This window comes from Aotus nancymaae, unplaced genomic scaffold, assembly GCF_030222135.1.
Source record: "Aotus nancymaae isolate 86718 unplaced genomic scaffold, 86718_ANA_hifiasm-v0.15.2.pri h1tg000020l, whole genome shotgun sequence".
NCBI classification, from domain to species: domain Eukaryota; kingdom Metazoa; phylum Chordata; class Mammalia; order Primates; family Aotidae; genus Aotus; species Aotus nancymaae.
This window is the reverse complement of record NW_026988432.1, coordinates 31,664,089-31,689,172: the sequence shown is the minus strand read 5'-3', so window position 1 is coordinate 31,689,172 and position 25,084 is coordinate 31,664,089. Positions and strand designations below refer to the sequence as shown.

Genomic DNA, 25,084 nt, shown 5'->3' with positions numbered 1-25,084 from the left:
GGCCCAGGGGAAGAACTGCTCAGGGCTAGTCAGGCTCCAGAGAATACCCAGCAGGCTGCTTTTCTCTAGGGAGGCACAGGAAGCCCCCACTGAAGCACAGTCTGGTGTTAGGATCAGGCAGCTTTCTAACCAGCATCTCTCATGCTTCTGCCACCAGCCCCATCCTCTCCAGTGCCCTGGGCACCATCTTCAGCAAGTGGGACCTCCCAGTCTTCACACTGCCCTTCAATATCACTGTGACTTTGTACCTGGCAGCCACGGGCCACTACAACCTTTTCTTCCCCACAATGCTGCTGCAGCCTGCATCCGCGGTGCCCAACATCACCTGGTCAGAGGTCCAAGTGCCCTTGGTAGGTATCATGGAAGGAGGAAGGGCAGTGTCTGTCCACACTAGAGGTTAGTGGCATTTGCATATTTTGCACATCAGAAACATCCAAAGTAATCATTGTTAACAGTTACACAGTTCCAGGCACTCTGCATACATATCTCATGAGCTACCACCCTTTTCTGCTTCTGAGAGCAAAAAGGGTTAGTTCTGGTCCCACCCTATGATAGCACAGAGAAAGAAACTGAGGCTGAGTTAAGAGACCTGCCTTAGGTCTTACGGCCTATCAGGGAGGAGCAAAGTCAAGACTAGAACTCCAGCCTCCTGACTTCCAGGCCTGGGCTCTTTGTGGATGTTTAAAAAGTCTTCGATGCTTACAGCTTACATTGTGCATTTTCTTTCATCCAATCACCCAGAATCGTTCAAGTCATACACACCATGCTACCATCTATTGGCTTAAGAAGTCACTGTTCCAACCTCCAGAGTTTATTCCCTTCCCTCTCCAAAGCTTGCTCATGTTTTAAAGCACAGGTGTTCCTTCATTAAGAAACATATAACAGAGCCTTTAAAGTTTTTTAAAATAAGTATTCTGTATATAAGCCTGACCTCTGGAAGTCAGCCAAGGTGATTAAGAAGAAGCTGTACTCACAGCATTAAGTCAGCCTGGAGAAATGTGCCCATTAGCTGCCTTATCTAACTGGCATGTTTTCTCTGAGGCCCTCCTGCTTTCTGTTACATGAACAGCTCCACAGTCTGGCACTTACTCTGAGACTTCGTTATTGGCAACTCATCGTCTGACCACAAAGTCACTTGGGCTTGTTGAAGGAACTTTCTCTGAAATAATAGTGCCTCATTTCTCTTAGCCTTCCACAGTAGGCAACAGCATGGTGTAGTAGAAAGAGCCCTGAATTTACACTGAGAAGCACCAGTATTTTAGCAAGAAAACTATTTGATTTGGGGACTTTCATTTTGTTTCAGAGACAGAGTCTCACTCTATCACCCAGGCTGAAATGCAGGACACAATCACAGCTCACTGCAGCTTCAAACTCCTGGGCTCCAGTGATCCTCCTGCCTCAGCCTTGTGAGTTTCTGGGACTACAAGCATGCACCACCAGGCCCAGTTAATTCTTTAGATTTTTTGTAGAGATGGGCTCTTTTCATGTTGCCCAGGCTGGTCTCAAACCTCTGGCCTCAAGTGGTCATCCCACCTCAGCCTCCCAAAGTGCTGGGATTACAGGCATGAGCCATTGCACCTGGCTGAGAACTATTTGTGTTAGTTGCATGCTTGTTTGTTAATTATTTTGTATGTATGTGTGAGGACCTTCCTGGACCAGAAACAAGAAAAGGTGCTGCGCTGGCAGTTCAGCTTCTTAAACTGCCCATTCTTAGTGTACCCAATTAATATCTGTTGGAGACAAACTTGCTCTAAGTGGTGTGCTATGGGGAGATGATAGAAAACACAAATTTTAGATATTTCATTCTCTATGTCACAATTTCAGTTGAGAAGATATTTTGAAATTTTATAGAAATGGAAAAAAGGGATAATCCTGTACAAACACTTTAGACAATTCCCCCAACCCCGCCAACCTTCCAAGAAAGAAAAATTCAATTTTGTGGTGTTGTCCTTTAAGAAGTTACTTTCTGGCCAACTGGATTATGACAATGATTCGTATGTTTTGTCTTTTTGACCTTTAAAATTAGAGCCTTCTGTTTCTGATAAATAAGTGGTGAATGTCACAGGGAGCGTCTAAATTTCCCAGCAATGTTGAGTGAGTCCCCACGGGTTCCTCTGCTCTTATGGCCACTGAGAGCCCCCCTGAAGGGTGCAACTGGCTGGGGACAAAACCGCCCATGCTGCTGCCTCTGTGTACAACAACTCTCTCTCGCCTGCCCCCCTTGCCCTGCATGGTGAGGCCAGAGCCCTCATTCTCTTCTCTGTCCTGGGTAACAGGAGACTGAGCCCACAGTCTAACTAACCCACTCTGCCTGTGTCCTGTACCCACACACTCACTGTGGCGTGAGGGCCCCAGCGCTGCAGGATCTCCCTCCCCTGCCATGCCCAGCTGCAAGAGTTCTCTAGAGAAGAGCGTCTTTACCATAACCTATACGTAGGCTCACCCAGGGACACTGCCTCTCCTCAGCTTCCTGCCAAGGGCCTTGGCCAGACCCTCCAAAACACAGTCCCTGTGGCTGGGGAAGCTGGCATTTCCAGGATCCTCTTTCCAAACTCAAGGACACTTACGCAGTTCCCCACAAGGCACCAGACGCTTTCAAGTGCTCTTCTATTCACAAGATAGGCCCCACCAGACCCAGAGATAGATGATGGAGGACTGAATCCAGCAGGGTGCCCCGGGGCTTTACTCATCAAAACAACAGATGCTGGGTGACACTACCTTCTCCTGGCCACTTCTGTGGACACTAGTCCCAATTCCTCCCCCAGACCTTACTAACACAATCATACCCCAAATATGTTGCTCTTGAAAACACACAGGACCATTTTTCTGTCTAATATTTTGCCTTCTAATCATCTTTTCAAGCTTTAAGAAAAAATTCACAAAGAGTTTTTAAACTCCAACTTTGATCAGATATATATTACTTTTCTAATGAACAGTACTCTACTTTGAAAAGTTTTCAGTTTCTCTTCCCTGGGGGATAAATGCCTCACACTCCGTATTTCTAAATAAAGGAAACTCAACATCCTAATCCATCAGCGTTCTAAGAACTCAAGATTAAGAGAGTAAAGTCTTTGTTCCTTTTAGAGTTAACCTATTTGAATAGAAATAGAAATCTTGGAAATCTGTTGCAAAACGTTAGTGGGGAGCGTTCGGTGGCAAGTCTTTTGCAGCCAAGGTCAGGTTGTCTTTTTTGCCTCCATAATAAGCCTGTAATCCTGTTGTGCCTACAGCTTTTGAGAGCCATCCCCATTGGAATTGGCCAAGTGTACGGCTGTGATAACCCCTGGACTGGAGGCATCTTCCTCATAGCTCTGTTCATATCCTCACCTCTCATTTGCCTGCACGCAGCAATTGGATCCACCATGGGGATGCTAGCAGGTCTGTGTCCTTACTTTCCTGAGGTTAGAGGGTGAGGGGGTTAGAGCCTGGGGCCGGCTTCAAATAAAATGATGACTCCCATCTTCAACACTCCACCTGCTGATTCCTGTGAATGAACTCTCTCCTTCTGTTGTCACTTGTTTTTCCATTTTTGGTCTAGTCCCTTCATCCTCCCCTGAGCCACAGCTGCCATCAAGAAAGGTTTTGGTATTAGTCATTTACACCTTAGTCTACATTTAAAGTTTGGGAGTTTATTCCAGGCATATTTTCATGTTAATCATCTCCAATGACAACAAGAAAGAGTTGTTCTCCATTAGAGAATTAAGGTATCAATGACGAAGGAGAGGTTCTCTTTCTTGGCAGGGGAAGGATATTCTCTGGGCTGTTTAAATCAGACTTCTGTCCTTACTCAAAGAATCTCTTCAAACATTCAAAAATGCCAGCTTAACTGCTAGCATTCATGGGGCTCTGTGGCCATTCGTTTCTTTAGATGTTTAAGAATAAAGCCAGAAGTCTTTTTTGTATAACTACTTAAGAAGATAACTGGTTCTGGGCCTTGAGGACTGTGGTAGGTTTCAAGGCCAGCACATGGGCCCCATAAGACCCCAGACTCAACCCTGATGCCTGCCTTCTCTCACAGCACTCACTATTGCAACGCCCTTTGACTCCATCTACTTCGGCCTGTGTGGCTTCAACAGCACTCTCGCGTGCATAGCAATAGGAGGCATGTTCTACGTCATCACCTGGCAGACGCACCTCCTCGCCATCGCTTGTGGTAGGTACTGCCCACAAAGTTCCCTGACTATCTCAGACAATGCCTGTGTCTATCCAGACAAAGAAAACCGCCCTGCAAAACTTCTAGTAGCTGGACATGGTGGTACGCACCTGTAATCCCAGCTGTTCAGGAGGCTGAGGCAAGAGAATCACTTGAACCGAGGTGGTGAAAGTTGCTGTGAGCTGAGATCGCACCACTGCACTCCAGAGCGAGACTCCATCTAAAAACAAAAAACAACACTATTTTCACTGAGTACACAATGCTCAGTCACATGAAGACAGGTGGTGGAGGTTTGGTGGTTGTTCCTGGGCTGCCTCCTATGATTGCTACTCTCCTGGCGGGGGCTGGAGCAAACCGACCAAGCAACTCTTATGCAGGTTATTCCTTACACATGGAATGGGGTGATTTACATCATCTACAGTAGCCATTAGCCTTAAGGACCCAAACATTAACCGCACGTCCTTCAAATGATCCCTGTTGGTTATATATTCATTCAGAGTCCCAGGAAATTAGATCAACAGTAACAATTTGGTAGATTTATATGTCCTCGTCCTTGAACATCCATTATTTCTTGATGTTATATGAGTGGAAACAAACAAACAAAAAAAACTCCTTTTGAGCAGGAGGACATTTAAAACAGAAGTTCTATTTCGGTATATCTATAGATTCTGTGAACATTATCTATATAAACTTATTTTTTAAAACAAATTTATAATAAAAATTTTCCAAATAGTCTTTGCTAGGGAAGATGTTCTGGATCAGCTATGGCCATATATTTGTTTCCTTAAGATAATTTGTAGATATATTTTCTTTTACAAACTCTAAACAAGATGCAAAGGGTAAAGCTGCTCTATTTCATTCGCTCTTCTTAAAATTATTTTTTGCTACCCCAACCTAAGGCCAGCACATTGTAGTTACTTAAAAAAAATAGTGTCTATCATATTGTCCAAAGAGAAGGTAGCCATTCACCTAACATCCACCACAAAGTAGTGTTAAATCTCTACCTTTAACACTAATTCTTCAAGGTTGGTATTACTATTCACATTTTGCAAAGAGGAAAAGTTGCATCAAAGAGCAAGACTAGGATGAGACAAGGGAGACACCTGGGATGCAAGATGTAAGGAGGTGCTTACTCTCAGGGCCAAGCAGGTGATGACCATGACTGACGTACCCCACCCCACCCCTACCCTGAGAGTGAGGGCCACCTGAAATTTTGTACCCAGGTGCTTCACTCAGCTCCCCAAGTCCCAACCTCGTCAAAGGGGTGAAGCAGCTCAACTGCATAGTAAAAGACAAGGCTGAGACATGAACCTAGGTCTTCCTCAGTCTGAACTCATGCTCGAAACTCCCCACCCCCTTTCCTACCATTGCATCTCTCTCTGTTCCAGAAGCCTCTGATGAATCAAGGTGCATTCATTGGTTTCAAGGAAACTGAGTCACATCATCTCCCAAAAGTGCCAATGGGCCTAACAACCTCAAGAAACATGAGAATACACTAAAGTGAAGGAATTTTAAGCCTCTTTAGGTGGATCCTCGAACCTCTAGACATACTACACAGTAGCAATGTCTGACATTTATTGGTTTTCACCAAAATACTTTTCTAAATATTACTACATTAGATCATTTTAAGAAGCTGAAAACTCCAGCTCTATTTTGTAGCCATGGTGCCTGAGGCTTAGGGAGGTAAAAGGACTTGCCCGGGGACAGAGGTAGAGTCAACCCTCCTTCTACAAGTTAAAGAAAGATCTGGAAGCATCCAGCGATGTATTTATAGACCAAGAATGGGAAAGCAGTCTATAACATATACAAGTGGGGTTTGGGGGCCATTTTATTATTGTTGTTCTGAGACAGGGTCTCATCTGTTGCCCAGGCTGGAGTACAGTGGCACAGTCACAGCTCACTGAAGCCTCAACCTCCCAGGCTCAAGAGATCATCCCACCTCAGCTCCCTGAGTAGCTGTTGCTATAGGCATGCACCACCATTCCCAGCTAATTTCTATATATATATTGCTGTAGAGACAGGGCTGCACTATGTTATCCAAGCTGGTTCTGGGCTCAAGTGATCTGCCTGCTCAGTCTCAAAAACAACTATTTTTAATAGGTTTAATGAAAATAGGAAGTTGAGGCCATCTAGAAAATCTGGAACATGTGGTCAAGCTTACTTGCATGTAGGGCCCACTGATAGGCAACCAGGGGACAGTGCGAGCAGGAGGGACTGATAGCTCCTTCATCAGGCAGAACAGCCCCACTGGAAATAAATGTCACAGTGAATATCTTAATTTAAATTAACTTTAACTTCTTAATAGGCCAGCATTTTTACATGACCTGAAACCAGATCTATGCATAAGTTACTTCCTTCCATAAAAATGTCCCAATGACTAAAATTCTAAATGCTCAGATATCTTTAAAATTAGTAGTCATTTATATTATTAAATTGGTTTGGCCCTTATCCCATTAAAAATAAAAAGTTTGAATGATAGAAATGAAAAGTCAAGGAGTCCTGAAATGTTTAAAGATTAAGAGTCAAGACTCTGCCACTCTAGGCTCTCTCAGTGGCCCATGAACTCCACGTAGGATCAGAGCAGGTGGCCCAGTTTGCTGGGAGGAGGTTGGGTGGGGGGCGGCTGCATCCAGAGCCTGGAGCTGCAAGTTCTGTCCAGAGTCTCAGAGGACAAGGACATCAAGGATGCCAGCTGGGAAGAGACATTACAGGATGTCCCTGGCTACCAACTTTAAGTTCTGCTTATTTACTAAGGAATATTCATGTTCAACAAACAAATCTTAAATACCTAACTTGTGTCAGACATTACCCTGGTGGTTCTCAACCAAGGTGATTTTCCCCTTCCCCAGGAACATCTGGCAATGTCTCATGACATTTTTGTGTGTCATACCTGAGGTTGGGGGAAGTGCTACAGGCATCGAATGGGTAAAGGCCAGAGATGCTGCTAAACACCCTACAATGCACAGGACAGTCCCCTGCAATAAAGCATTGTCCCATCCGAAGTGTCCACAGAGCCAGAGCTGTGAATTTGGTAGAGGTCGTCTCATCTAATCTTCCCTCCAGCCCCGTAAAGTATGTGAATATTAATAACCCCACTTCACAGATGGAGAAATGAGGCTAAAGGAAGCGAAATACATTGCTTGAAGTCAGGACTGCCTGACAGTAAAAGGCAGTGCTCTTTGCAGGACACCACACTGTTTCCTGAAGCCAGTGCTTTTTCTACCTGTGACAAAAATCCAAGCCCAGAACAGTCAGGCCCTTTTCCATCATCACACAGTCAGTGATGGATAGGACAGGCCAGGTGGCCAGGCATCCTGAAGCAAAGCTTCCTTCCACCACAGCCCACCACAGCCCACCACAGCCTGTCTCATTTCGTCTTCTTCCTTCTATCCTTCCTCCTCTCTCCCTACTCTGAAAGCCCTACAGCCACACAGGAGCCCACACAAGGTTTTCAGAGGGTTTTCCTGCTGTAGCAACGCGAAATTTGATAAAATAGCCAATATCAGTGGGAGAAGAGAGAATGAGTTATTTGGCTCTGGGTCCCAGGGAAGACAGACAGAGTTGGTGTCTGCCATTCTTCACAGAGCAAGCCCAGAGTCCTACTCAGACCATCTGGCTTCCCTCTATTCTGGGGCATTGGTGGTGCTTTTGCCCCTCTTTCCAACCTCAGATCTGAGAGGCTAGTTAAGAGCCCACTCCCAGAGCAAGATGGCCGGTCTACCACTTGTTAGCCATGTAGTCCTGGGCAAGTTGCTTGAACTTCTCCATGCCTGATACTTACAGTGGCCAACTCCTATAGCTATTGTCAGGATCAAATTCGATCATTTGTGAACATGAAGAGAATAATCCTGACACACAGGGAGTGTCCAGTAAGTGCTGAGCTCTATTATCTCTAGTTGAATGATGTATATTAATTAATGAGGATTCAGCAAACACAAAGGGTAACATGAGCTCCTATTCCCTCTCAGAGAATAAGCTGCCTGGTGTGACCCATGAAACCCGTCGATAGCCCCACACTCCACTTCATATAACTCATTAACTCATTCTCTTTTGTTTGTTGAGACAAAGTCTTGCTCTGTCACCCAGGCTAGAGCACAGTAGCATTATCATAGCTCACTGCAGCCTCAAACTTCTGGGCTCAAGCCATCCTCCTGCCTCAGCCTCCCAAGTAGCTGAGATTACAGGCACATGCCACCAAACCAGCTAATGTTTTTGGTTTTTATAGAGATGGTATCTTGCTTTGTTATCCAGACTGGTCTCAAACTCCTGGGCTCAAGTGATCCTCCCACCTCAGCCTCCTCAAGTGCTGGGATGACAGGCATGAGTCACCACAGCCAGCAGTGTAATTCATTCTTTAATCTCATCTACTTTCCACTTTGAATCTCCACCTCCAAAACATTAGGGACTTCTCCAACTGAAATGCGGGCCAAACAGTCATATTATTTCACCTCTCTGAGCCTCAGTTCTCTCGTGTGTGAAATGAAGACAATAATAATCCTTACACTGCAGGAATGCCGAAAGCTATGGTAGTATTGCTACTAGCTGGGCACACAGTAACACTCTAATAAAGGTTAGCTCTTGTTAATATAATCCTAAGGACAATTGGGATGCTCTCAGTGAGAAATTAAGGGTTTAGACGCAAAGATCAGTTACACTAGCACATTTTAATAGCTTCTCCCCTGTTGCCAGCGCTGGGCTCTTCCCAGTGGCCAACCTCATCATGCCTTTCGCAGAGCCTAGACGGCAAGGCACTGGGCATGTCTAGTCTTCCTCAAGCTTTCAGAATGCTGCTCCTCCCTAGAAACTCATATTATGTTAATAACTTGTGATGAAATATTCCAGTAGGGAGTTCTGGGATTCACTTGCCTTCACCGTATAGTAAAATTTTCATTTATGGTTTATGCTGTTAAATGTTCCTTTACTGGAATGCAAGGTGGTGGGACCCAAGAGAACCATAACAGCTCAATTCTGGCCCTTTTTAACAAGTTCATCTGCTGTCTTTGCTGCGCCGGCATTTGCGTGGAATTTAACACTTTCAAAGCTGCCAAGCAATGGAAACATGACTAATTTTTTAAAAATCTGAGAGAGAGCATCTGTGGCATAAAATTGATGGGAAGAGAACATGTAGACTAATCTTGAGGTGCTATTAAATAGTTACTGGTCTATTTCTTGGTTTTTTTCTAGCACTGTTTGCTGCCTACCTGAGTGCTGCCCTGGCTAACCTGTTATCTGTGGTGAGTCAACACGGGCTCAGAAGATGTCTACATCTTTTCTGGTGTCCTCTTGCTTCCCCAAACCTGCTGAAAACCTCTCTCCTCTATGAACCCTTCTCCAATTCATCTCCCTTATTTCAAGTCACACTATTTACCTTAGCACCAGCTAGACAGAAGGAGCCAGGCCCTAAAAGTTTACATTTCGACTGTGGGCCAATCCATTCTTATCATCAGTAGGCCAGGAGCTCCTTAGAGGACAACTGAGGAGCATTATCTTATAAATCAAACTCCTTTCCGTCATCTTCTATAAATATGTTTAAATATTTGTTATTCAATTTATGTGTGTCCATCCAACTAGCCTGTGAGCCAGCATGTATCTTTGTTCCATGGCAACTTGACTCCGCTTGATAGAAGAAGTGGGGAGTCAAGCCCTAGCCAGGCCAGAGTGAAGCCAGAGCTGTGGCTTAAGGTCACCAGCCACAGTCTGAAAACCCCTTCCTCATCTGGGCTCCAATGTAGGGTGATGTGTGAGGTCAGGAGGAGCCCGTGCTGGCCCCCGGCCCCAGTGCAGAGGGCTCAGGGCCCCACTTGCAGTTGGTGCCTCCCCTTCTCTGATAAGGGCACAAGGGCACAACTCACGTGGACAATTAGGAGAAGTCCAGGTGATCCTATGGATAAGGATGGGATGGGCATTCTATTCACACATATATCTCCTTCCATCTTTAGTGAAAATGAATGGTTTGGACTTAGCATAGGAAGGAATGTTTCTAAGCAACAGAATTCGCCTTCCCTGTACTATTCTGTCTACCCCAGTGAAATAAATCTCTCTTCTGGGCCTCACTGCATTTGTGCACACCTCAGCTAAACACCTGATGTCGTGAAGTTTTGTGATCAGTCTAGTACTCATTGGTCTTCCTCCACCCTTGACCAGTGCTCTCCCTTGGAACAAAGAGCCTATCATATTATCTTTATCTCTAGTATCTGTTACAGTCTTCAACACATAGTAGGTGCTCAAGAAATACTGGATGAATGAAGCCCTAAGGTAGTGAGCCTCTACAATGGGGTGTATTAGAGCGGGGCCTGAATAGCAAAGCATCAGAAATCCTGAGAGGGAAGAAGAGCATGGAATATGGGCTCTGAGGCTCCCTTCAGGCTTTATCATCTCCTCCTACACCCATCCATTCACCCAATCGTTCATCCACTAAATCTGTGCCTTCCTTGACAACTCACTGAAAGAAACGCAAAACGGGAAGCTGTGATTCCTGATGATAGATGTTTACAGTGACGACTGGCCCTTCCCTCTGTTTTCAGAGAAGTTACAGATTAGACCACTCAATTTAGACACTTTTCAAAACAAAGCCAAGTCTACCCCATTTGCCCACTATGTTTAAGACATTGTGCTGACCACTGTCTGGCATACAAAAACGTACAGGCTATTAACTCACCTTGAAGGCATATCCCATAATGTCATTGAGGAACAGGATATAAAAAATGTTGAACAATATTTATGGGACCATCCAAGCCCTCCTCAGAAGAGCATAAAGGAGCTGTACTCTCGTTTTCTAACTGGCACATGTATGTACAGCCTCATGTTTTCAACAATGCCACCATCCACTTGATGATAATAACCACATATTTAGGATCATTTGTATTGAGTACTTAGTATACACTAGGCACCAACTCTCTGAGTAGGCCTTATTATTCCTATTTCACTGTTAAGATCTCAGAAAGATTAAATGGCCATAACAAGATGATCTGAGTCTGTGGAACTCCAAACCAACATCCCTCCCAATGTAGGACTCCAAGGGTGCTTCCCAAACACCTTGTGCAGTTCCAAGGGGCTTTGGAAGACTTGCTGAAATGGAACTCATCACTCATGGGTGCCCCTTACAGCCTCAGCACTGGTAGCAGGCTGTCTTTGTTGTTTCCCAAGACCCACCCAACAGTGCCATCTCTGGACACACACAGGACTGGCATTGTTACTCCCATAGTAGTATCTGAGGTTTTAACTGTTTGTAATAAGATGACGTTTTGGCAAGAGGGGTCCTATTTGATCTGCCTCATAACTGAAGTTGCAGGTTCATTGTTAGCAAACTATCCATTCAAGCTATCTCAAATAAAGAGCAGAGAAGAGTAAAAAGCCTTAGAGCATCTCAAGAAATAAAAACAGTCAACATCATGAGAAAAAGAGCTAGGGATGGGAGAGCCCTTGAGAAGAGAGGCAGCTGCGTTGTCTCCAGCTCCCTGGGACGATGATGCCACACCTTTGCCTCTCTCCATCTCTCTGCTCACTTTCCCTGTGGCTCTGTGGTGGGTTTCTTCTACTGCACACATCCCCCATTGGCCACCATCACTGGTTTGTTCTCCAGTTTTTTCAGTTCCAGAACCATGTAGATACAGTCTCTATGCCTCTTAGTTCAACTTCTCAAGAGAGGGATACTGCTGGCCAAGGGCACGTTCACCAGCCTATTGGAAGCGGTGTTTCAGTCGGGTGCCTATCTCTAGTCCAAACAGCTATGAGCAAAGAATAAAAGTCTTGAGCTACCAAATGGCTGCCAAAGACACTTCTCCAACAGGGGCTGATGAGAGAAGACACAGGGTAGCCATAGTTCCTAGAGTTAGAAGTCTAACCTGGCCAGAAACACAGCTTCTGACAAAACACAGCCTCTGCAAAAGGTATATGATGCTTTTGATGACTTCTACATAAGGGCATATTAGCCCCTATTAGAGTTCCAGTGGCTGCATTTTGAAGACTGCATATTCACCTGTTACAATGCAGATGAAAAGCACTGGCATGATTTCATTTGGTCATCAATTAAATAGCTTTATCAATGCCCACAAAGCAGCCCCTCTTGTCCCCAGGGCTGTAGGTGATTGATAAGGGCTGATTAAACCAGCACAAGCACCTAATGTGACCAAGATTTATCATGTTCTTTCCCCCAGTTTGGATTGCCACCCTGCACTTGGCCCTTCTGTCTCTCAGCTCTCACGTTCCTGCTCCTGACAACCAACAACCCCGCCATCTACAAGATTCCTCTCAGCAAAGTCACCTACCCAGAGGCCAACCGCATCTACTACCTGTCCCAGGAAAGAAACAGAAGAGCATCAACCGTAACAAAGTACCAGGCCTATGACATCTCCTAAGTTTCCCTCTCTAAAACACATCACTGTAAATTCAGCCTTCAGCTGGCAGTCCATGTCACCAGGATAAGGGGCCACTTATCCTTCTTTTGGTCTGTTCTGTGACTCTCTCCCCAAGCACAAAGAAACATGTATGTAGTCACTATTCCAGAACCTCTCTTTTCTAACATGCACAACGCTCATCAAAGATAAGATTAGTTTAGTCTTTATGCCCATAGTTTGTCCTATAAGAGCTCGCTTTGTGGGGAACTTGCCCTCTTCTACAAAACAAGCCTCGTCCTTAAGGAGAAGTCACCAAGAAAGGGATAGAGGTCAGTGACATGGTCACCCAACTCGGTCATTTAATATAGTAAAGCACAGTACCAAGAACTGTGCCTTAGCCTGGAAGGCCAGAGGGCTGATTCTGCCCCAGCTCTGCTGCTAATGAACCCTACCATGTTGAGTAAGTCCTTCCCCACTCTCACCCTCGCTTTCTTAATCCGTTTCATGACAGGGAGGGATTTGAAAGTCCTTTCCACCTCAGAAATGTTGATTATTCTCTCCTACAATCTGATGAAGTCAGCATAACAACAAGTAATTACTTTAAGGACAGAAGGGTTGCCCAAGAAGAGGCAGGAAAATGTTAACAAAGGTTTATTCTTGGGTCATTTGAAGGCTCTCTCCAGACTTGGGGTTAGGAACCTAAATTCACTGAAAATGCCAATGTGCTTTCCTTTACATTATAGAAATGTTTCTGGAAGTGTCAGATGAAAACTGATCTTTATCAACACTCAAATCATATTATAAACAAATGTATTTCCCTTTGTAATATTCATCATCATACTGTCATTAAACGATTTAAATTTGCAAGCAGGCATCAGGGTTTTCTTAAAATGGGCTCACCTAGAGATTCATACATTGCTCACTTGAGGGGTTTTCCATGGTCAAGGATGTGCCTGAAAAGCAACAAGGATGGGCTAAAAATCATCAGAACAGGGTTTGATTTGTTTATGGAGGGAATGACACAGAAATGACCTTGGACATGGTTTTCTGTTTGAGTTGAAGCACAGATTGTTCATAACCCACCTCACTTTTTAGGGCAGAGTCTTTTAGCTTTATGCCCCAAACTACAAATCAAGCCAGTCTGGAGTGGCCAGTAACTCTTCCTTAACTCTGGTTATAGCTTCAAGCTCCTAAGTCACAAACCTTCTTTGTGGCACTCCATGTGGCCTGGCCTTCCCGCTCCTTCTCCAGAGGAGAATGAACCCCTTTGCCACAGCAGGGCCTCCTACCACCCCCTAGCAACACGCACTCCCAGTTTAGTGTCATGGGGATAAGGACACAAGAGGGAATGGGGGAGGAGGGGGGGACAGACCCTCTATAACCATAGCTTTAAGGAAAGAATTACACTTTAGCAAATCCATCATTTAGAAAAAGTTAATTTCTATGTTTACCTTTTCTCAATCTGCCCCCAAGATTCTGGCCATCTTTTAGCAGCCCAAGAGCACTGGGCTGCATATTTCTCTTCCAGATCATATCTAGCCTATATGACTTCTCCAGGAAAATGTAGCAGTTAAGGACGGAAACAAATCCTCCACATAGAAAAAGCAAACGAGTCACACTCCAGAGGCTACCTCTGAGTTTGCAATCACACCTCAAGGCCAAGAAGGTCTCAGGCTGCATTTTAATGACCATGGAATTAGTGCTCTCTGAGGATTAAGCATCCAGGAATTTCACCAGAAGGCTGTTTATGCTCACAGCTCACTCAGTTGCCCCAGAACTTCCAAGTGATGATAACTATTAAAGTACCAGTTTTCATGCATTTTCCACCAAAGTGTTATAACCTGCTTTTATTAAGAGCAGGAAACCCTTCACATGCATGCTGTTCTGGTTATTGACCACTAATAAAACCCTTCAGCTGTTCAAAGTATTTCAATATCCTGGCCTATAAAGCAAGCTGAGTTGGCCCAAGCAAAGCAGAAATAGATGGGGTAGAAGAATTTGACCTGTGAAAACATACAAGGTCTATAGCATACCAGAGTAGCCAGTCTAGCCCAGCACTTCAATTAAGCACCAACAGTGGAGAGCTAAGCTGGCTTCACCGGCTCCTGAGAGCCCACTGTGCAAGTGGGCACATTCCTCCCCATGCCATTCAGTGACATCACATTGAGAGCTTGAAACCGACCATGGTGGGAGTCTTTACATCACAGAAATCAGCAAACTCTACAAATCTGGGCATGCACATAAGACACCAACACATGTTTTACAAGCATACACACAAAGGTATATAGGAATGTGAGAGGGAAAAGGAAAGGGGGTATAAAAATTAAAGGACATACACACCTATGTATCTCAGAGGGGGGCCTTGGATGGGACCATGAAGATATGCCGGAGACTAAAACACATGATTAACTCAACTGTCAGGAAAAATTTCTAACTGGTTGGGGCAGTGTGTGTGCTATATATATGTACACATATGCACACGCATACATGTACAGTCGTTTTTCCTTCACTGAACTAGCCCATTGATGGCACATAATGGCCCTGAGACATTGTGACTGAGTAATTGACTGAAACACCCTCCTACCCCTCTGTCTCAATGGAGCTGCTTTTCTATTTTCTCTACAGAATAGACTCTATTGAGAGAACAGACTCTCCCTATTGGCTGGAACTGGAAAACTGTTTCATGCACACAACAATGTACTTAGACACACAGGCTCTCAAGTAGGCCAACTGACTTGCCTCCAAAACTTACTGCCTGCAGTCTTCTCCCAAAACACGTGTGTAGGGTTCAGAGGAAGAACTTTTCAGAGTTGTGCATGGCATCTAGCCCTCAGCATTCCATCATTTTATGAGAAATAAAATTTCTTCATAATTACAGAGCCTTTATGATTCAGACCCTTAAACTATGTAACAGTCTCAGGTGAGGTGCAGGTAGATAGACAGTAGACGAGGATTTCTCAAACTTGAGCATGTATCAGAATCACCTGGAGACCTCATTTAACACAGGTTAGTGGGCCCTATTCCAAGAGTGTCAGTCAACAGACCTGAGGCAGGGCCTGAGAATTTCCTTTTCTAACAAGTTCTCTGCAGATATTGATGCTGTGGTCCGGGGGCCCATACTTTGAGAGCCAGGAGATAGAAATAGGATGCTGCCTCCACTCATTTATTTCCCTTTCATTGCATATTGTAATGCACTGGTTGCAATTCTAAGAACAGAAGAACTGATTGTGCATCTGAGAATCATCTGCAAGGCTTATTGTAACACACATCCCTGGGCCTCAACCTCAGAGATTTAGATTCACTGGATCTGGGTGGTACCAAAAATCTGAGCTTCTAACAAACTCTCAATGCAGCTGGATCCAGGTCCAGAGATCATTGCACAGGTTCTTACTCTTGGCTAGATTAGGATCCTCTGATTCTGATGCCCAGGCCCTACATCAGGCCAATTAGGCCAGCAAAGGGCCTGGGCACAGGTAATGTTTTTTAAAGCTCCTGGGGTGATTCTAACATGCAACCGGGGCAGAAAAACAGCTGTGCTGCCTATTTCTTGGACCCCAACTGTTTCCAATTTGAGTCACTCTTCAGCCCTCCATTAACCCCCAGTCCCCATCCTCAGTCCCCAAACGGGTTCGGATAAGGGGTAGTAGACCTGGTATGGGATGCAGTGAGAAGCACTGGGCACTGAGGCAGGAGGAGCACAGACAGCACAGAGAATCTTCCAAAGAGAAGTTTGTCTCTTTCTCACTGTTGAGGGCCAGCCCCGCACCCCAAAGAAGACTAGATAAATAAAACCACTAACCAGAAACATCTGGCTCAGTAGGCTGAGCACAAAAGCAAGGTTTCGCTTTGGCCCTAGAAGCCTGCTGAGTGAGCGACTTGGCCCTAGAAAAGTGGAGAAGGGGGTTGTCCGGAGCCCCTCTGACCATACTGGCAGAGCTGGCTAGAGGTCAGAGGCGTGGCCCCAGGTGAGATGCAGCAGGTGTGCCCTATGAGCAGGTAGGATGGAGTAAGTGTTGCCCTGGAATGGGGCAGAAGGTGGAAGTTAGGGGAAATGGTGATGGCAGCAGCTGTTGCAAGAGGGCAAGTCAGCGGGCGGGTGGTGGGCATAGAAAAGCAGCTCCATTGAGACAGGCATGCAGGGAACCCTGCGCAGGTAGACATCTGCCGTCAGGGGTTAAGGAGGTGGAGAAAAGCAGAACATGGGGCCACGTAGAGCGCAGGTGCTGGCGGCCCGCTGATACTGTAACAGGAAGAGGGTAAAAATAACAACAGTTTCAGTGGTGGGGTGAGGCTCCACCCCTCTGTGAACTGCCTGGTGGGGCCAGGGTTGGAGCTGGGACAGGAATAGGGTGGCTCTCACTCCTTTCCCCAGTGCTTGCTTCTTGAGGGGTCAGTCTGGGTCACTAGGATCCACCTGTCACTTACAGCACGGCCTGAGCAGTAGTTGCAAGGTGTGTCACAAGGTGGGGAAATGGGCCAGTTGGGCAGCAGAGCATTATAAACCCTGGTGTCCAGGCAACAGCCCAGACCAGCTCTATCAGAATGTTAGGGGCAACCCAGGCCTGGGTGGTTTCCAAAGCTCCCCAGGGGGCCCCCTCGGTAGAAGGTAGGGGAGGCGCTTGGTGCTGTGCAGGGCTGTAGGGAGAAGATTCTCTAGAGAGCTCTCAAGTGGAAGGAACCCCAGGCAGCATGATTTTGTCAAGCAGAGATTGTCTCTGTCCCTGGGGTCAGAGGAGGCCTGTAACCATGCAGTTCTTAACCACTGGATCTGGACAAATGTAAGCTGTGCTCTTGGCCCCTCTAGAGACCTGTAAATCCTATTCTGCTCATGTGTGTAGTTCTTGGTGGGTTGTTTTTTTTTTTTTTTGAGACGGAGTCTTGCTCTGTTGCCAGGCTGGAGCACAGTGGCACAGTCTCGGCTCACTGCAACCTCTGCCTCCTGGGTTCAAGCAATTCTTCCGCCTCAGCCTCCCGAGTAGCTAGGACTACAGGCGTGTGCCAAACACCTGGCTAATTTTTGTATTTTTAGTAGAGACGGGGTTTCACCATGTTGTCCAGGATGGTCTCGATCTCTTGACCTCATGATCCACCCGCCTCGGCCTCCCAACGTGCTGGAATTACAGGCGTGAGCCACCGCGCCCGGCCTAGTTCTTGTTTTTAAGCTTCCAGAGAGACACTGATGCCCAGCTAGTTTCTAACAACCCTAGCATACAGCAAGATGGAGAGCTCAGGACACAAGATTAAAGTAACAATCTAGAGGGCAGGACAGGGATGCTGGGCTGTGGCTGGAGCACCCACCACCATTCCTGGGCCACAAGCCACCTTCAGGGGCTGAATTCCTGTTCTCCTAGGCCCCACCCTGGCTCCTTGGCCTTAGCCCCAGGTTCTCAACATGAACAGATTGTGAGCTCCTTGTGAACAGGGATGGGTTTTGTACATTCTCCTATCTGGGACCTCTCTTCCCCAGTGGAGTGAATGAGTGAGTGAGTAACAGACACTGTTATACTAAAGCAGGTCCTCTAAGTTATGTCCAGCAAAACAGAGGCATTGCCTTCTCTGTTGTCATCTGTCCTCCCATCAGTGTCTTTCAAATCTTAATAGCTTTCGAACAAGTGGACCCATATTTACATTTTGTACTAGGTCCCATGAATTACCTAGCTGGTCCTGCACGGAGTTCTTGGTGGCAACTAGAGCTTGCTCTCCCATGGCTGCACTGAATGTCCCCCTGGGCTAGTTCTCTGCTTTCAAACTCCTTCCTCACCCATGACAGCATGAGACAACAACACGACACCCCAATATACACAGAGCCTCACTTGCAGGATACTCACTTGACAAGCACCCCAGGGAGCAAAGGAAATGCAGAGAGAGGTGGCACCCTCCACTCTGAAGACCCAGCACACCCAGTCTCCATGGCGCAGGGACTGGAACAAACTGGGAAGACACCCAGCAACCAAAATATTTATGGATTTTCCAGCTGGAGCAAATGAAAGACCCAGACAGACCCTACTCAAAATCAGATCGTGAAACGTCCTGCTGGAGAAAGGCAGAAACAGCAGCCAGCCTTTTCCTGATCCCTACACACTCCCCTGGGTGTTCTTTGAATCGACGTTTAGCCGGATTTTACCCAATCACGAGCATGTGTGAGCGGGGAGCACCACCATGACTTGGCTTCCTGCCCAACACATCACACCACAACTTGTTCAGTAACCCATCTTCCCCACCACGTTATAACCTCTGAGGGGCCAGATTATGTATCTTCACGGCCCCCATCTCCAGGCCTGGCACATGGTAAATCCTTGATACACATTTACTGACAGATGGACCCCTAATTCAACATCCCTGTAAGCCTGGAATTAATTCCAGAAGGTATATACTAAGCAAAGTAATGTTTAATAAAAATGCAGATTCTAGCACCTCCCCCAAACCCCAAGATATTGGAATTCAGTAGGTGACGGGGTATCTGCATTTTTACGTGCATCACAAGTGACTTAAGAAGGCTGATTCTCCTGGCTGTCTGAAGAACTGAAGGAGGTGGGCAGAGAGAGGGGGCCTCGGCACAGGGATGTGAGTCAAATTCACATAGAAGCCCAGGACATAATTGCATGAGTGGCCATGGGTCAGTGTATAGTTAGTGAATTCAGTAATTGTAAGGCCTTACACTAGAAAGTCCCCGATGGGGACTGGGTTTGTGTGGGGTGGGGTCAAGGCAGGTGGCTACCATCTGCCAAAAGCAGCAGCAGACCTCCTGGTCCACGCCTCTGCGGCCCATGCCCACCCTCCCTCATCACCATCACAGCAGTGGCCCTAAGGGCCCAGAGAGGAGCTCATGGGAACCACTGTTACTGTTCACACTGCGGGGAAATAATGGAAATATGATTTGGGATAACTTGAGGGACATATAAATGGTTTGTGCCTTTCACATCCCAAAAACTTCAATTTACCTCCCTCATGAATGTCTTAGTAGCTTCTGTATTCTTTAAGAAAACTACAGTTTTCACATAAAATTTAGTATTGGTCACATAATTCAACATTTAATTTTACGTTATCTGGTATCACTTGTCATCTGGGTGGAGGGTATTATTTGCGCAGCAAGGTTGGAAACTCTGAGTCAAAGACCTCATCTTATAATTACTTAAACACAACATACTTTGGAGACCAAACACACCACTGAGCACAGGATATCCTTGCTGCTTCATTCAGTTACTATTTGAACTCCGGGTTCTGAGACTGTTATCTCAGGAGAATAAAAGGTGCTGAATGGCTTCCATGGAGAGAGGGAAACTGTCTGAGTGTTAAGGGCTCAGGCTAGGCAGGAGACGAAACTCTTCTCCTGAAAGTTTCATAGCTTTAGTGCTTATATTTAGGTCTTTGATCCACTTTGAGTTAATTTTTGTATACAGTAGTAGAGTCCTCAGTCTTTTGCAAGTGAATATTCAGTTGTCCCAGTGCTATTTATTGAAAAGACTATTCTTTTTGCATATGGGATTTTTTTTTCAGAATCCAGAAAAAAAAAAAAAACCTTTATTACATTCCTCTTGCTCTAAGGTAGAATTGCCATAACTCATCAGTCATGAATCTTAATAAATACATATCCCACTGGATAAAAAGCCAAAACCCATCGGTACGCTGTATCCAGACCCATCTCACATGCAACAATACGCAAAGACTCAAAGGGACAGAGGAAGATTTACCAACCAAACGGAGAGCAAACATAAATAAATAAATAAAAAGCAGGAGTTGCAATTCTCACCTCTGATAAAATAGACCTTAAAGCAAAAAAGATCAAGAGGCAAAGAAGGACATTACATAATGGTAAAAGGATCAATGCAACAAGAAGAGCTAACGATCCTATATATACACACACCCAATACAGGAGCACGCAGATAAGATACATAAGACAAGTTCTTAATGACTTATAAAGAGACTTAGCCTCCCACACAATAATAGTGGGAGACTGTAACATCACATTGTCAATATTAGACTGATCAACGAGATAGAAAATTAACGAGGACATCCAGGACTTGAACTCAGACCCGGAACAAGTAAGCTTAATAAACATTTATAGAACTCTCCACTTCAAATACACAAAACACACATTCTTATCAGTACCATATCACACCTATTCCAAAAGTGACTATATAATTGCAAGTAAATCACTTCTCAATAATTGCATAGCATTTCATAGGTTTAAATGAAATCCATATTGGTTGGTTGCTTGTTTGTTATTTTCTTCCCTTATTCCTTCCTGTCTCCATTGTTAAGCATATTTTTGGCATAAAAGAGGTTTTCAATTCCCATTTTTAGACTGCATTCTAGCCTGGGCAATAAAGCAATACTCCCGTTCTCTCTCTCTTTCTCTTCCTTTTTCTTCCTCTTCTTTTTCTTTTCTTTTTTCCTTTCTTTCTTTCTTCCCTTTTCTTTAAATAAATAAATAAATATCCAAAAGAAAAAATTTAAAATAAGAAAAAGTCACGTGATCCAAAGAGATCCAGGTACCTTCATCCAAACAAAGTTAAACATCGTTTGTTACCATTGGCTTATCAAAGACTTCAATGCCAGTGTGCTTTCAACGAATCACTCATCCTTCTTTTATCAGAGAAGGCTCTGTGTGTGTGTGTGTGTGTGTGTGTCCACATATTAACATCTCTAGTACACTTTCAAACACCTCAAATTTTGGAATCACTACCGACTTGAATAGACTACTGACTTGCATGCGATTGGATTGTTCCAATTTCATCTTGGAGAGTTAGGCCAACTGGATGGCTGGGGTTTGTGTGTTTTGTAGAGTTGTAGCTTTTATCTTCAACCAGGTCAGAACAGAAATAATACCATGACCTGTGAATTCCTCTGGGTTTTTCTAGCAACTGAATGTAGAAGCCACAATTTTAGTTTGTTTCTGAAGTGTCAATTTTTAAAAAGTTTAATATTAAGGACTGTGTTGCTGTTTTGTTTTGCTTTTTGAAAGTGTGGTCCAAGAACCACCTGAATCAGAATCACTTGGGTGTAGTTAAAAAGTGTAGATCCCTAAGTCCCCATCAAACCTAATAATCAGAAACACTGGGGCTGGAGCCCAGACTGCACCCCCCGCCCCAGGATCCTTGGGGATTCCTGTGTACATCGAAGTTTGAAAAGCATGCTTTTCCTCGAAATTAAGAGAAAGTGAACCCAGTTGTCTGCAAAGACATAGGGGACAAAGGCTGACATGTACCTAGGACCAAGATGGCTCTTTCTGTGCCTTTGTCCTTTCCCTTCTTCATCTCCACTGCCCACCTTCTGTGTCCTTTTGCATGTTGACACATCCCTCCTGTATAATCAATGGACTTGGACACACCACTTCTTGGCTTATGAAACCTTCACACTGTCAGCAGAGGGCGCCAGAGCCCCTCCAAAAGCCACAGAAAGCTCCATTTGCTCCTTGCCCTCCTTTTGCGTTCCAGGTTTTTGCATTCTATTGCAGGCATCTAGTTTCCAGGCTTAGACCTGTCCCCCGACCTCACTGATTCTCAAAGAGACACTGGATCTTACGAGAGTGCACAGCTGCTAAGAAACTCACTTATGTGGGGCCTGGAAATTTGTTTAATGCCTCTGAGCCCAAATTTCTCATCCTAACAAGGAACTAACTTATTAGCCTGTTATTGTAGTTCTTTTGATGGTTAAATGAGGTAACAGGCAAATGTGCCCACGAAGATCAGCAGCCCAGCAACCACCAGCACCCTGCCCCTGCCACCACTGGTTCAAGTGTAAGCACGGACACTGGTACAACGGCACACAGGAATGCAGCAGCTCTACTTCTGCTGGCACCCCACCCCCGCCAAGTCATAAGCACCCTGCTGTGATGCCACAGGTGCTAGAACACGTGAGTGAGCACAGATCCTGCTGCCACCGCCACAAAGAAGGACTTTGTCTGGCACCACCCGTCGGAGGGTGTGGACAGTGGACCAGTAACAGCTTGGCCCCTCTGATGCAGCAGGTTCCCAATCTCAGGGGGCCAGATAACAAAGCTGGAGTCCTGGTATCAGCTCCTCAGAGTTAAGAGTCCACCAGGAATGTTGAGCTGAGCCTTGGCCCCTAAAATCTTCCAGAAACAAACCCAGTCAACTAAACTTATACCACAACAAAATCCCCAACAGCATCAAAGAAGACAAAAGAAAAAAAAAACACACATTGAAAGGATAGCAACTTCAGAGATTGAGGGAACATCAGCCCACACAGATGAAGCGTAATCAGCACAAGAACTCTGGCAACTCAAAACACCAGAATGTCTTTTTACCTCCAAATGACCACACAAGTTCCCCAGCAATGGTCCCTAACTGGGCTGAAATGGCAGAAAAAGTATTCAGATTATGGATAGGAAGAGAGATGATTGACATCCAGGAGAAAGTTGAAATCCAATCCAAGGAATATAAGGAATATAATAAAACAATACAGGAGATAACATATGAAATGGCATTTTGAGAAAGAACCAAACTGATCTGATAGACATGAAAAACCCACTTCAAGAATTTCATAATAGAATCACAAATATTAACAGCAGAATCAACCAAGCTGAGGAAAGAACCTCAGTGTTTGAAGGCTAGTTCTACAAAATAACTCAGTCAGACACAAAAAAAATATTTTAATAAAGAAAAATAAACAAAACCTCAGAAATATGGGATTATGTAAAGAGACCAAATCTACAACTTACTGGGGAGAGAGGGGGAGAGAAAGCAGCTTGGAAAACATTTGAGGATATCATCCCTGAAAATTTCCCCAATCTCACTAGGCCAACATTCAAATTTAGGAAATGAAGATAACCCTTGCAAGATACTATACAAGATGATCATCCCCAAGATACATAGTCATCAGATTCTTCAAGGTCAAAATAAAAAACAAAATGTTAAAGGCAGCTAGAAGGAAGGGGCAGGTCATCTACAAAGGGAATCCCATTAGGCTAACGGTGGATCTTTCAGCAGAAACTCTACAAGCAAGAAAAGATTGCAGAGCCTATATTCAGCATTCTTAAAGAAAATAAATTCCAATCCAGAATTTCATATGCAGTCTAACTAAACTTCATAAGCAATGGAAAAAATAAGATCCTTTTTAGACAGGGAAATGCTCTTGGAATTCATTACCACCAATCTTACCTTAAGGAAAGGCCATTTCTCACAACGACAAAAACACACTTAGGTACATAGACCATTGACACCATAAAGCAACCACACAATCAAGTCTGCATAATAACCAGCTAACAAGAGAATGCCAGGATCAAATCCACACGTATCAATATTAATCTTGAATGAAAACAGGCTAAATGCCCCAGTTAAAAGGCATAAAGTGGCAAGCTGGATAAAGAAGTAAGACCCAAGTCTTCAAGGGACCCGTCTCACATGCAATGGCATTCATAAGCTCAAAGTAAAGGGATGGAGAGAAATCTTCCAGACAAACAGTAAACAGAAAAAAATCAGAGGTTGCTATTCTAATTTTAGATAAAATAGTCTTAAAACCAAAAATAATTTTTAAAAGACAACAAATTACATGATAGCAAATGGTTCAATTCAACAAGAAGACCTAACTATCCTAAATAGGTATGCACCCAACACAAGAGCACCTAGATTCATGAAGCAAGTTTTCAGAGACCTATTAAGAGACTTAGATAACTACACAATAATAGTGAGAGACTTCAACACCCCACTGAAAGTATTTAACATAGCATCAAGGCAGAAAACAAAGACATGATTCAGGACCCGATCTCAACACTTGACCAAATGGGCCTAACAGACGTCTACAGAACTCTCCACCCAAAAACAAAATATACATTCTTATCATCTGCACATGGCACATACTCTAAAATCAATTACACAACCTACCATGAAACAATATTATCAAATTCAAAAAATCCCAAAATCATACCACACACATTCTCAGATCACAGAGCAATAAAATAGAAATCAATACTAAGGGGCCAGGTGTGGTGGCTCACAGGTGTAATCCTAGCACTTGGGGAGGCTGAGGCAGGAGGATCACCTAAGGTCAGGAGTTTGATACCAGCCTGGTCAACATGGAAAAACCCTGTCTCTACTAGAAATACAAAAATTAGCTGGGTATGGTGGCACATGCCTGTAGTCTCAGCTACTCAGGAAGCTGAAGCAGGAGAATCACTTGAACCCAGGAGGCAGAGGTTGCAATGAGCTGCGATCATGGCACTGCACTCCAGCCTGGGTGACAGAGCAAGACAGACAGACAGACAGACAGAAAGAAAAAAAGAAAGAAAGAAAGAAAGAAAGAAAGAAAGAAAGAAAGAAAGAAAGAAAGAAAGAAAGAAAGAGGAGGAGGAAGAAGAGGAAGAAGAAGGAGAAGAAGAAGGAGAAGAAGAAGAGAGGAGGAGGAAGAGGAGGAGATGATTGCTCAAAACTATACAAGTACAAGAAAATTAAACAACCTGTTCCTAAATGACTTTAAAGTACACAATGAAATTGAGGCAGAAATCAAGAAATTATTTGAAACTAATGAGAACAAAGATAGCACATACCAGAATTTCTGGGACACTCCTAAATCAGTGTTAAGAGGGAGTTCTATAGCACTATCCTACATCAAAAAGTTAGAAAGATCTCAAATT

General features: G+C 44.6%; 1 protein-coding gene and 1 long non-coding RNA gene across 2 annotated transcripts in view; one reads left to right on the top strand and one right to left on the bottom strand.

The window, feature by feature from the left end:
• Nucleotides 1-12,510, top strand: part of SLC14A2 (solute carrier family 14 member 2) — a 63,847-nt gene extending 51,337 nt beyond the window's left edge. The window contains exons 15-19 of the mRNA XM_012440860.2: nucleotides 158-350; nucleotides 3,231-3,378; nucleotides 4,019-4,153; nucleotides 9,338-9,387; nucleotides 12,310-12,510. Of these exons, the coding sequence (XP_012296283.2) occupies nucleotides 158-350; nucleotides 3,231-3,378; nucleotides 4,019-4,153; nucleotides 9,338-9,387; nucleotides 12,310-12,510 (727 nt within the window). The remainder of the gene's footprint in view (nucleotides 1-157; nucleotides 351-3,230; nucleotides 3,379-4,018; nucleotides 4,154-9,337; nucleotides 9,388-12,309) is intronic.
• Nucleotides 4,273-25,084, bottom strand: part of LOC135276063 (uncharacterized) — a 138,322-nt gene continuing 117,510 nt past the window's right edge. Inside the window, exon 4 of the long non-coding RNA XR_010343623.1 lies at nucleotides 4,273-4,373. This is a non-coding gene — a long non-coding RNA (uncharacterized LOC135276063). The remainder of the gene's footprint in view (nucleotides 4,374-25,084) is intronic.